We start from the raw sequence: 12,637 nt of genomic DNA, 5'->3' as shown, positions 1-12,637 counted from the left end.
ACATGTTTCTCCGCGCAGCGGCCTTGTTCATCAAGGTTTGTGTTTCAGATTATAGAGTTGAGAGAGGGTTATAACCACTGTTAAGTAGTCTCCTCATCCGTAGTGGCCTTCTCAGCCTTGAGGAGGTGAATTTTTTTTTTTTTTTTAAATATATACACACATGTTTGAGTTTAACTAGTGTCTAGGTATAAACATTTACTATGGCAGAAAAAAGTTATTTTGCTAAAAGAAAAGTGTCAATATTAATATTTCAATATTAAAACAAACTGAATAATTTGGGTATTTTATTTAACATTGAACTTAGGAATAAAAACTTATTTTAAAACATACTGTGTAAAATTTTTAGTAAAAATACTTACCTTGTTGAAACACGCATCACAAAACTTGCAATTTTCACATATGTTACACTGACATGTTGCATTCTTAGTTAAGCACTCTTCACATAATATATTAGAACCTAAAAATAGTCATACAATTCACAGTTTACTAAAATCACATTATAGTTTGTATTATTAGTGAATAAAGGAATAACACATTGTATTTTAATATTTATTCACTTTTTATATAAAACAATCCTCCACCAAAATAGTGACCAACTGAGATCACATGAAAAATAAAATGATAAATAGGAGTTTAGGAAAATTTACAGAATTTGAAAAAGTTTTTTTTGGAAGATTTAAACTTTTGTAAAATGCTAAAGCCAGAGCTCTACACTCTGGAAATCATATATACCAGCCTCAACACTCTAAAACTTAAAAGTTTAAAGAACTTTATTCCAGATTAGTATTTAATTGACTTTTTGTTGAAATAAATTGTCGTAATTTTTTTGATAAAACAAACACATAATTCTAAGAGTGGGTGATACAGATTTGGTGGATAAAATAAGTTCTTATAAAATAAATATTATTTAATATCTAATCCTTTTTTTCTCAAAAAAAAAAAAAATCTACACATAAAAACATGTAGGACTATTTACCAATGTAAACTTGTTAGCACAGACACAGGGGAGAAAGATGATATCTGAAATTATATTGTGATGAACATTAGAAAAGTCACCACCAAAAGGATTAAAAGCTCTATTTACACACACCCACAATCAAATGTGTGTCTGTATGTGTGCATGGTATGAGTTTTATATTAAAGTTTTACATTTCTAAAGAGCCTTGCCTACACCATCTAGGATCAGTTTAACGCCATGATAAAGATAAAATCAGTTTACCCTAATGACAAGGATACAACTATATTAACCAAAGGACAATAAGATAAACAAAATAATAAGACAATAACAAAAAAAATTCTGAAATATAATCAAATAAATAATGATTATTCAAACATTAAGGAACAACTGTTTGAACACAAATCTTAGACAAATGAATTAGGTAAAAACCATAACTTTATATGAAAGTTTTCCTTTTAACAATCCCTAACAACAGCAGTTCACTGTCAGTTTTTATATCTGACATATCTAGTTATCCAGCTGAATATATAAATGTTATAAATCTCAAATTAAAAAAATGACCATGACATGGAAAAATGACAATAATAATATAGACAATAAAAAACCTAATATAAGAAAATTATATTATAAAAAAAAAAAAATTAACAATGTAAAAATGAGAAATTATAATGATAAATCATACTTTTACTAATCGTTTTATCAGATTCTACATTCTCATTAAATACAGAAGAATTTATCTTTTGAGCTATACATCCCAAACCATTGAAACTGCTTAAAGGTCCACCACATAAGTAGCTCTGTGAACTATATTAAAATGTAAATATTTTAGCAAAAACTGTACCAGTAAAATTTTTAAAACTAAAATTAAATAAAAATACCTTTCAATAGTAAGCCTTCGATTATAAGATATTAGTCCTAACAGATAAATATCAGGAAGAAAGTGCTTTACTCCTATTTCTCCATTAACCTCTAATTTATGAACTTCCTAAATATTTTAATTAAAACTTAACAAAACATATTTTACTTATATTTAAATACATATCTACTAATGCAAGTTAGTTGTATACTTTTTAACTTTTAGGGACCTATTTTTTAATTTAATATAATAATAATAACTTTGTGGCAGTTTCACAAAAAATAATTCTTATACAATTATTTTATATTTTTTGTGGCTGCCCACACCATAACCCATATGTTTATGTATGCTAATATTTTTGCCTATTTTGCCTTATATCAGTTTAACATCATCAGCTAATCTGCAGTAGGCTTCTCATTCAGCAGGATCATCAGGAGGGCTTTCTAATGATACTGCTGAAGGAAACTGACAGTAGAAGCTTAAGTTAGATAAGCTTTTTTTTTATTATTATTAATTTATTACTGCTCTGTTCTTCAAAAACATTGAGCACTTGGTAAAATACACTAACAAATTTGACCATATGATACAAAGAACTGGTTTTCTTTATTTGTACATTTAATGTTTAGTCAGGTAACTTTGAATTTAAAATTATTGTTTTTATCATAAATATATTGTTTACAGGTAGTTTTGCAAACTGCTTTGCTACTATTGCAATCAAAATAAAGTTTAAAGTGAATTGCCCAAATTATCCAATGACATTAAAATTAGACGATAAATGACAAATTTACATCTTTTTCAAAGCCTTTAAAATATATTAATTACACATGATAAAATGTTGAAATGTAATAAAAAAGTTAAATTAATAAGTACAATATTTGGTTAATATATGTTAATATATTTTAATATTTGGTTAATATACAATAAAACAATACACTTTTAATACGTGGTCATTAATAAAATAATATGATACACTTTTAATATGTGGTCATTAATAAAATAATATGATACACTTTTAATACGTGGTCATTAATAAAATAATATGATACACTTTTAATATGTGGTCATTAATAAAATAATATGATACACTTTTAATACGTGGTCATTAATAAAATAATATGATACACTTTTAATACATAATAATAATCAGCACAAAACTATCTATGTTCCATTGTAATGATGATCATTGTGATTCCATTGTAGCTCTTATGATGATCCTGTGTCATCTTTCAGCCCTATACACTAACATGGTGACTTTTTTCATAATGCACTCAATAGACTGATTATGAACAGGAAAGTTTAGTACAAATGACTACAAATTGTATCATGTCTTGTTTCATCAAACAACAAGTAAGAACCGGTTCACTGATATCTTCTGTTTCCTAATTGACTAAATCTATTAGATTGCTTGCTTCAGTATTCATCATAGTTATTTATTTCAACATTTATGTCTATTTAATTTTATTTTTTCTTACATCAATAATTATGAAGTCATTCCAGGATTTTGACACGGCATGCAGAAGTGCACTATCTTTTGGTTTTTACCCAAAGCTAACTGTATAAGGATATGACATGGACCATAAATCCATCTATATTTTATCTAAAATAAACAAATGTTTTATTGAGCATAAATGTATTATAATTTGAAATTTTAATTACAGTTTTTAACAAATATATTGCACTTTTGGAACCTTTTTTTTATCTTTTGAAATTAAAAAAAAAAAAAACTTTAAAAGTAGAATTTCAATAAAAGTAATTTTGTTTTCCAGAGAACTTTTGCAAAAAATATAAATATTCTGGTTGCAGTCATCTTTGTTTGATTTTTTACATGTTTTTATTGAGTATATATACACCTTGAAACATCAAACAGTTTATATAAGTTCTTTTTACAATTAGAAACTTGTTTAGAAGTTTCCCTATGTAATACCAGATTACAGCTTTCCTCCATTGATGTATGATTCTTTCTTAACCTCATTCATCAAAGATTATGGGTCGAAATAGATAAATTTTTTGCCATTAATATTTTACTAAAAACCACAGTTTTTAAGAAGTTTGCTTTAAACTTGTGTTGTGAAGTTCTTCAATCCTTTAAAAAAAAGACCATATTTTAAAGCACCAATCAGCTTCATTAACATATAATCTTATCATGACTTTTGTGAGCATTCATTGATTCAGCATTCATTTCCACTTATTTCTATAGCATGTGTACAAGTTAAATTAAATATAGTGAAAAGTACTCTAGGATTAGTAATATAGGATCACATTCGACATACCAGTGATCAAAATATAGATGTTTTGAGACTGATTTTATTTAGCAGATTTATAAATTTATATGCTTTTAAGATGCTATGAGTAGTAAAATTGACAAAACCATGTGCAAATTATACATTTATTATAAAACCATTATTTATAAGTTTAAAACTACCCGACTAAACAATAAATGCAAAAACAAAGCTCTCATATATGATCAAAAAATTTTTTTAAAAATACCCATAAATTAAGTTCTAATATTTTTTGAAAAGTGATTCCCCCTGATTATTGTTATTTTAAACTGTATTCACCTCCCCAAGACTGAGGGGGGGGGGGGCAACTTTTTTTATCGTTGTAGCTCAATTGTTTGAAACCAGTTGAATATTACCAGGAGCATTACATGGTCGAAATTGAACTTTTTATTTTTTATACATCTTCGCTTCCAACAAGGCTGCAAGCAACCACTAATTAGAGTTGGAAGTTACTGGAAGAGAAAAGATGAAGATTGTAGAGCAAGATAACAATTGACAGACGACTTAAAGGTTTGCAAATTATATGAATCAGAAAAGCAAGATGAAGGAAGCAAATTCCAAAGAACTGATGTTCGAGGAAAAAACTAGGCAAATAAGAGTTTTTGGAGCACTTAGGAACAGTCACAGAAAAAAGATGAGACATAATTGAATGACAAGTAACATGAGAATAAATTTTAGTAGATGGCACAAGAGACGCTAGCTCTTTAGATTTATTAAATATTTACATCGACAAAGAGGGAAATAGTAGTCTTATTGGTAAACCCCTTAAACTAACCTAATGATGTACTTTACATTACAATGTATATTAATTACTGTGTATTATACAGTATTGTAATAAAAAAATGTTGGTTTGTTGTTCTTATTTAGTGAGTAGAATTTAGAATTAATTTATTATATATGATTATATTTAGAATTAATTTATTATATCATAACATTAAACTTTAAAAACAATAAACATATTTGTTTTTTCATGTGAAAGATTTTTTTTTATGAATTTAAAGTGAATATCTGAAATCTGAAACAGTGATAAACTAAGGGTCAGTTTAGTTATTTAATTTTTACCTCATGTAAAGTTCTTTGCAAATAGTTCTGCTTTTTCTTTGGAATTGACAATAAGATTAATCCTATATATTAGAGATGGAATGTTAGACATACCTTTGTTAATGATGCTGTTGAAGATTTTCCAAAAGTCTCTAGAGCCTAACTTCTGAGTTAAGATATAAGATTAAAAATTTGAAATAAAAGAACTCCTAATGAGGGTATAGTTTTAGAACTATACCCTCATTAGGAGATAACAGAGTGTTGCATAGCCACTATCATGGAGGTATAAGTATAAGTCTATGAGTAGAATCAAGAAAGTCCAGCATTCATCATTCTAGGCAGAAAACAATGTAACACAAGTTTACAACTATGCTAGCCTAATAGATAAAGAAGAGGTTCAAGGCTGGTTAAAAGAATTATTCTGTTCACCTTCAAAGTTTAGAAGGTTGCCTAGACGGCCTCCACTAAACCATAGATGGATGCAGTTAACATCTGCGCAAGATGAGTATTGATATCGAGTCACCATCTCTAGCCTTTACTCAATCTGGAGCCCCAAAGCAGGAGAAACTTTTTTATTCGAAATATTTTACTTATTCTATTTTACTTTTATCGAGACACCATCATCATTATATTTAGATAAGTGGTAAAATAAACTGTACAAATTGAACTGTAAGAAAGCTCTACATTCTTTGAAAATCGGCTAACAAGGATGAAAAAAAAATATATTTATTTTGTATTTACATTTTGGAGTTTTACAAGACGAGTAAAGTTTTTTTACGTTTGAAGTACTATTATGTTTAAACTTTTGATTAAATAATTCAAATATAATACATACTACACGACTCCAGTCATATTCTACTATGAGTTAGTATTATCAAATAAAAATGCAACATAGGCCTACATTATTATTTTATTATTATTTATTTATTTGTATTTGAAAAATGTACAAAATACAAAACGGTGAGATAGGTAATTACTAAATTACTATTATGTAACACCAAAAAAGCAAAAAAAGAAAATTCAATATGAGTAAATGTGAAAAAACCAAATTAGTAGACTGCTTGACAATTTAAATCATACTTTTTAAATTCGATTTGAATGTTGAGAGTGAGGGCAAGTTCACTATGTGGTCAGGAAGTGAGTTCCATACTTTAACGATTCTTTCGCTGTAAAAAAATCATATAAAGATCAAATTCAACTCTGCAATACTCAAGAGATTCTAGTTGGAAAACAATACGCCTTGATAAGTAATCAGTGTATGTAATATGACACCTTTTGCAGACAATTCTGGTAAAAAAAATTTGAACTTTTCTATGCAAATTATACCTTTTAAAAGATGTGGGCTCCAGACTGGAGTACAAGATTCTAATACAGGCCAAACATTAACTTTGTAAACTTTTAACCAAAGTTGAGAATTGCTAGAGATAAAGGACTGTAAAAGTAAGCAAATGTGAGAGTATGCTATGCTTGAAATATGAGAGCATTGATTAAAGAACTTTGTATCAAAGGACATGGTGATTCCAATATCCTGAATTGAATAAACAGTTTCAATATTGATAACGGAGTTACATGAATAAGGATGAGTAGCTATATTATATCTTCCTTAGCATAAATGAAAACATTTGTTGGTTGCTATTTTTAGTTGCCAATCATTGGACCATGTCAAAAAAATTTTTAAAGTGTTTACAAGATCATTGTTGTTGTAATCATTTCTCGATTGATATAACTTAATGTCATCTGCAAACAGCTTAACACCACAAACTCCATCAGTGCAATAAACTATGTCGTTAATAAATATTAGGAACAATACCTTAAAAGTTAAAATCCTAACTGGAGTGTTTTCAGAATATGAGGAACCAACACACACACATTGTAAGCAATAAGTTACAAAATTTTTAATTCAATTAAATAGTTCGTATTTAATTCCATAGTATTGCAATTGGAACATTAGTTTAGGATGAGTTACCGAGTCAAAAGCTTTTTCAAAATCAATATAAATGATGTCAACTATTTTTTTGTTATTTATGGCAGTGGTCCATTCGTTTAAAGTTGCCAGCATTTGTGAGCATGTGGATCTGCAATTTATAAAACCAAATTGATGTTGAGAAAAAAAGTTATTTTCTAACAGATAGTTTTTTATGGTTTTAGCAATGATTGATTCCATAACATTGCAAACGATACAGGTCTTTAAAATAGGTCTGTAGTTGGTAGGTAGAGAAGGGTTGCCTTTCTTACATATTGGACAAATTATTGCTGATTTTAGGTATAGTATTAGTGGTCATTGACATTTCGAACAAAATAGAAAGAGGAATGGCAATGGTAGTTGCAGTTGATTTTAAAAATATTGGAAGGTAACCACCTGGAGATTTGGACAGAATCATATGAAAATAATACATTACTCAAAGAGTTTTGATGAGATGGAAAATCTAATGGAGGACTAACACCATTGTCAGTGGTGAAGACAGAGGCAAAAAAGTTGTTCAAAATACGCATTTGTTTACAATCATCTAAACAAAGGGAACCATCAGAACTTGCAAGTGGTGCAACAGAATGGTAATGCTTGGATTTTGAATTGATAAAAGAGTAAAATTTGTTGATATTTTCTTTATTGACAATACCTTTTTCCTTATTAATAGCGTATTTTATTATTTCGACATCGTATAGATGTGAGTAATTCTTGTATTTGATAAAAGTATTTAAGTTAAAATTTCTTTTGTATTTTCGGTATAAAACACATTTTTTAGATGCCAAGTTTCAAAGTGTGTGAGGTTGAATACTCCATCTTTTTTTATGGAGTGCTGGTATGTGCGACAAAATGCTTGAGTTCAAAATGTCACATATAGCGTGCCAGAATGATTCAACATTATGTTGCTCAGCTAATTTGTACCAGTTTACATTAATTAATTCTTTGATATTATTATAGTTGGCCTTATGAAAATTTTATGACATTGGAAATAATGGTTTTTTACTGCCAATTAAGGTTCCCAAATTGCAATTAAAGAGAATGGTACAATGGTCGCAGGTACTGGTGAAAGAGACTGTAGTTATTACAGTTAAAACATTAGAAATTATATAAAAATATAAAGGAAGATACAAAGTACCAGGAATAATACTAACTACATGAGACAAGAACTAAATCTAATACCAGGAACTAGTAAATCCAAATCCGGATTTCGGAATTTCGGAATTCCGAAATTCCGTCATATTTTGAATTTTTAAAAATCCAGAATTCAAAAACGCAAATTCCGGATTTTTCGAATTTAGAATTTCGATTATTTAATTCTTATTTTATTTTTGAAGTTATTTAGAACTGTTTTTATAAAAATTTTAAAAAAAAACTTTTGTTTTGTTTTTATATTATGTATTTCTTCCGTTCTAAAAATTTTAATTTTTATTACTAAAAACGTTTTTCAACAACAAAGTTGTCATCCTCAGTAGTATAATACAACAGTTTTTAGTAACAAAAGTTAAAATTTTTAAAACGGAATAAATACATAATATAAAAACAAAACAAAAGTTTTTTTTTGAAATTTTAAGAATTTCGAATTTAGAAGAACTTTTACTATAGATGGCAGCATTGTGTACTTTCATTGTTATAAATTCAAAAAATTTAAATTTTAGTAGGCTTAGGCTACTGCAAATGCATTAAATTTTTTTTTTTAAATGAAATATTAACATTAAGAAATTAAATTGTATGCAGAGCAGACAAAGTAAGTCATTATATTAATTTTTTGTTTCAAAAATTTTGTAGACTTATATTGTTATTGTTTTAAATCCCAACCCAAGTATGGTAGATAAATCTGAAGAAACTTTTATGGACATTTCAAAAGAAAGCTCATCAAATTCAGTGTGGAAATATTTTCTACGAGGGAAAATAAATCAGGTGGTGAAATGCATGCAATGCAAGCAAGTTTTAAAGATATTGGGTGGATGTACAACTCCCATGCACACACATCTTCGTTCTAAACACAACACAGTTTTGAACAAGCGAAAGTTTGATGAAAATACAACAGCTTCTGCATCTGACAGTAACGATAGTGTTGTGAGCACAACCAGAAAAACGAACACGATCATTGATTTTTTCAAGTCAAAAAAAGATGAAACTTTTCCTGCCGTAGTAGCTAGAATGATTGCTTCTGATGGTTTACCGTTTCATGTTTTTTGTACATCAAACGATTTAAGAAAATGTTTAACAATGCGTGGATTCGGTGATATTCCAAAATCACCCACCAGCATACAGAAAGTCGTGATGGATTATACTAAAAAAATTAAACAATTGCAAATTGCTGAAATTAATCAATTAAAAAAGAATTTATGCTTTAGTCTAACATTGGACGAGTGGACGTCCTCTTGAAATAGACGTTATATGAATGTTAACGTTCATGGGTCGAAAAATATCTGGAATTTGGGTCTTTCTCGAATTAATGGTCGATTTGCAGCTGAAAATTGTGTAAAATTGTTAGAGGACAAGTTAGAATCATTTCAGTTAAATATAAGGAACGATATTTCGTGTATTGTAACTGATGGTGCTTCTATGATGCAAAAAGTGGGTAGATTATTACCATGTGAACAAATTTTGTGTTTTGCTCATGCAATTCAGATTGCAATCGTAAATGTGATCTACAAACAAACAGAGAAAGAGGTAGATGAAGATGATTATGAGAGTGTCCTAGATCTGGACTCTGATGAAGAAGATTTAAGTGATGATGAAGGAATGCAAGTGGGGACGAGAAATGAATGTGATGTAGAAATTACTGGAAAGTTTACATTGCGAAATGTAATCATGAGAGTTCGGGTAATTGTTCGAATGTTTCGACATTTCTCTTTAAAAAATGAAGTGTTGCAAAAACATGTGAAAGAAGATCATGGAAAGAAATTGCAGCTATTGCTTGATTTGAAGACTAGATGGAGTAGCCTGATGTCCATGTTAGAACGTTTTAATCTTTTGAAGTTCAATAAAAAAGGCAATAATTGATATCAAAGCGGATACATTTTTGAATGATTCAGAATGGAATATAATATCTACAGTTTCTAGAAATTTGAAGCCTATAAAATTAGCCGTAGACACGTTATGCTGTGCTGGTGCAAATTTACTTTCTGCGGATGCAACAATTACGTTTGTGTTAGAAAATTTTGATGAGAATGAAGAAATTGGCCGTGAAATGAAAAAAGAGTTTGAAGTTCAAATTAATCGAAGAAGAACTGTGGTATCCGATGTTCTTCAATATTTGCATAATGGGGGTAAAACCAAAATTCACAAGAACATTTTGCGTCGCTCGAAAACTGAAATAACCAAAATTATCATATCCCTAATCCAAAGACTTAGTGGTTAAGTAGCATTAGAAATAGACCCGACAGTATCTGAGTCTACTAAAATGGATGACGATAAACCTATCGAATCATTGGAAACTCAGTTATCTTTGCAGGAAATTCTTCAGCAAAAGATAAAGGATTCACTCTCGGAATCACGGTCAAAAGTTCTACAAAAATCATCTATTCATTCCGAAATTCGCAGTGAAATGAAATTTTGGGATGAAGGGAGATCCTGCGAAATGCTTTTGGAAGATCTTTACAAAAGTTTATTAACAATTCCACCAACTAGTGTGGAGTCAGAGCGCGCTTTTTCCGCTGCAGGAGTATTTTCAACAAAAATTCGATCAAGGCTCAACGACAAAACATTGGATACTTTGTGCTTTTTAAGAAGCTTTTTCAAAAATCAAAATGAAAATTGAACTTTCATTTTGCAATTTTATTTATGTAGTTCAAAAATATTTTAATATGAAATATTTCCTTATTTTGTAATTTGTTTTAATTTTATTGTTTTGAACTAAATACATTTATGTTAAAAAATAATGTACTTTCTTTTCTTTATATTTTTTAAATTCTTCTATAATAATTCCGGAATTAAACCGGAATTCCGGATTTCATCTCCTGTAATTCCGAAAATCCGGAATTCAGTTTTTTACAGAAAAATGGATTCACTACCAGGAACCATATAAAATATCAAAATCTACATAAAATATTAGGAACTTTAAATATTAGGAATTGTGCAAAACCCCAGGATATTATTATATGCAAGCAAAATTTTAATACAAAATAACAAATTATGTAAACAAAATCTTGCACATTTGTTTTTGTAAATAAAAAATGTATATTTTAAAGATTTTTTTTAATTAACTGGTGAATCTTATTTTTTTTAATGAAATGATCGATCATATTTTTTTTTAATTAACTGATCAATCATATTTTTTTTCAATTAACTGATCTTAATTTTAACAACAATGATACATACCTCACATTCAAAACATTTTATTTCAGATTGTTTTTTTGCTGCTTTCAAAAGACAACCTTCACAAAATGTATGCCCACAGGGCAGCATAAGAGGAATGTGTGGACCAATTGGTTTATTATCTAAAGAGTTAATTCACATAACAAACAGTTAACAGTAACATTTTACATTCTAAATTCTATAAGACTATTTCAGTTTATTTCATATAGTGCTTTGCCTGACTCGCAACGGAGTGTTGCTACATTGACTATCTTACAGCCTGACTTGCAAGGGAGTGCTGCTACATTGACTGAGGGTTTGGTTGGGGCAGACAGTCAATCAAGTAACAAAAAAAAATAATCTGGTTTTGCATTTTAATTTTTACTTTTTGTCAACAAAACTTTCTGACAACCAGTTACGAGATATATATATATATATATATATATATATATATATATATATATATATATATATATATATATATATATATATATATATATATATATATATATATATATATATATATATATATATATATATATATATATATATATATAGATCTATAGTTTGTTGTCTTTGGGAAGAGCGGAAGGAAAAAAGTGATTCTTACGCCAACACATACGTCACTTTTAATTACTTTTGACTTTCCTCCAACATTTGCGTGTTGGACCAAAGTATAAAACCATTAATTAAATTACAAACAAATTGTTTTTTAAAAAAACCACAAAAACGCAAATTTAATTGACCAGAATGTTTTAAAAACATTCTGAATATTTTTAACAATATAAACAATGTTTTTATTTTTATTTTTTTTAATAAAATGTTTTTATTTTTAATTTTTTTAATAAAATGTTTTTATTTTTATTTTTTTTTACTGTAAATCATGCGCAGAGTGTTGCTACATCGACTATCTTATAGCCTGACTTGCAAGGGAGTGCTGCTACATCGACTGACAAATAGCTTGACTCGCAAGGGAGTGCTGCTACATCTACTATCTTTTAGCCTAACCCACAAAGGAGTGTTGCTACATCGACTGAGGGTTTGGTTGGGGCAGGCAGTCTATCAATTAATAAAAAAAAATAATTCCGGTCTTGCATTTTAATTTTATATTTATTTATATATATATATATATATATATATATATATATATATATATATATATATATATATATATATATATATATATATATATATATATATATTTATATATATATATATATATATATATATATATA

At 28.1% G+C, this 12,637-nt stretch overlaps 1 protein-coding gene across 2 annotated transcripts in view; it reads right to left on the bottom strand.

The window, feature by feature from the left end:
* LOC100203785 (tudor domain-containing protein 1) overlaps positions 1-12,637 on the bottom strand; it is a 112,271-nt gene that overhangs the window by 70,956 nt on the left and 28,678 nt on the right. For both annotated transcript variants that reach the window (XM_065793738.1, XM_065793737.1), the window contains exons 3-6: positions 11,427-11,545; positions 1,837-1,943; positions 1,641-1,762; positions 360-457 (exon numbers count right to left, since the gene is read on the bottom strand). In XM_065793738.1, coding sequence (XP_065649810.1) covers positions 360-457; positions 1,641-1,762; positions 1,837-1,943; positions 11,427-11,545 — 446 coding nt within the window. The remainder of the gene's footprint in view (positions 1-359; positions 458-1,640; positions 1,763-1,836; positions 1,944-11,426; positions 11,546-12,637) is intronic.

This window comes from Hydra vulgaris, chromosome 03 (genome assembly GCF_038396675.1).
Source record: "Hydra vulgaris chromosome 03, alternate assembly HydraT2T_AEP".
NCBI lineage: Eukaryota > Metazoa > Cnidaria > Hydrozoa > Anthoathecata > Hydridae > Hydra > Hydra vulgaris.
The sequence above is the reverse complement of the archived record's forward strand: the minus strand, read 5'-3'. Positions and strand labels throughout refer to the sequence as shown.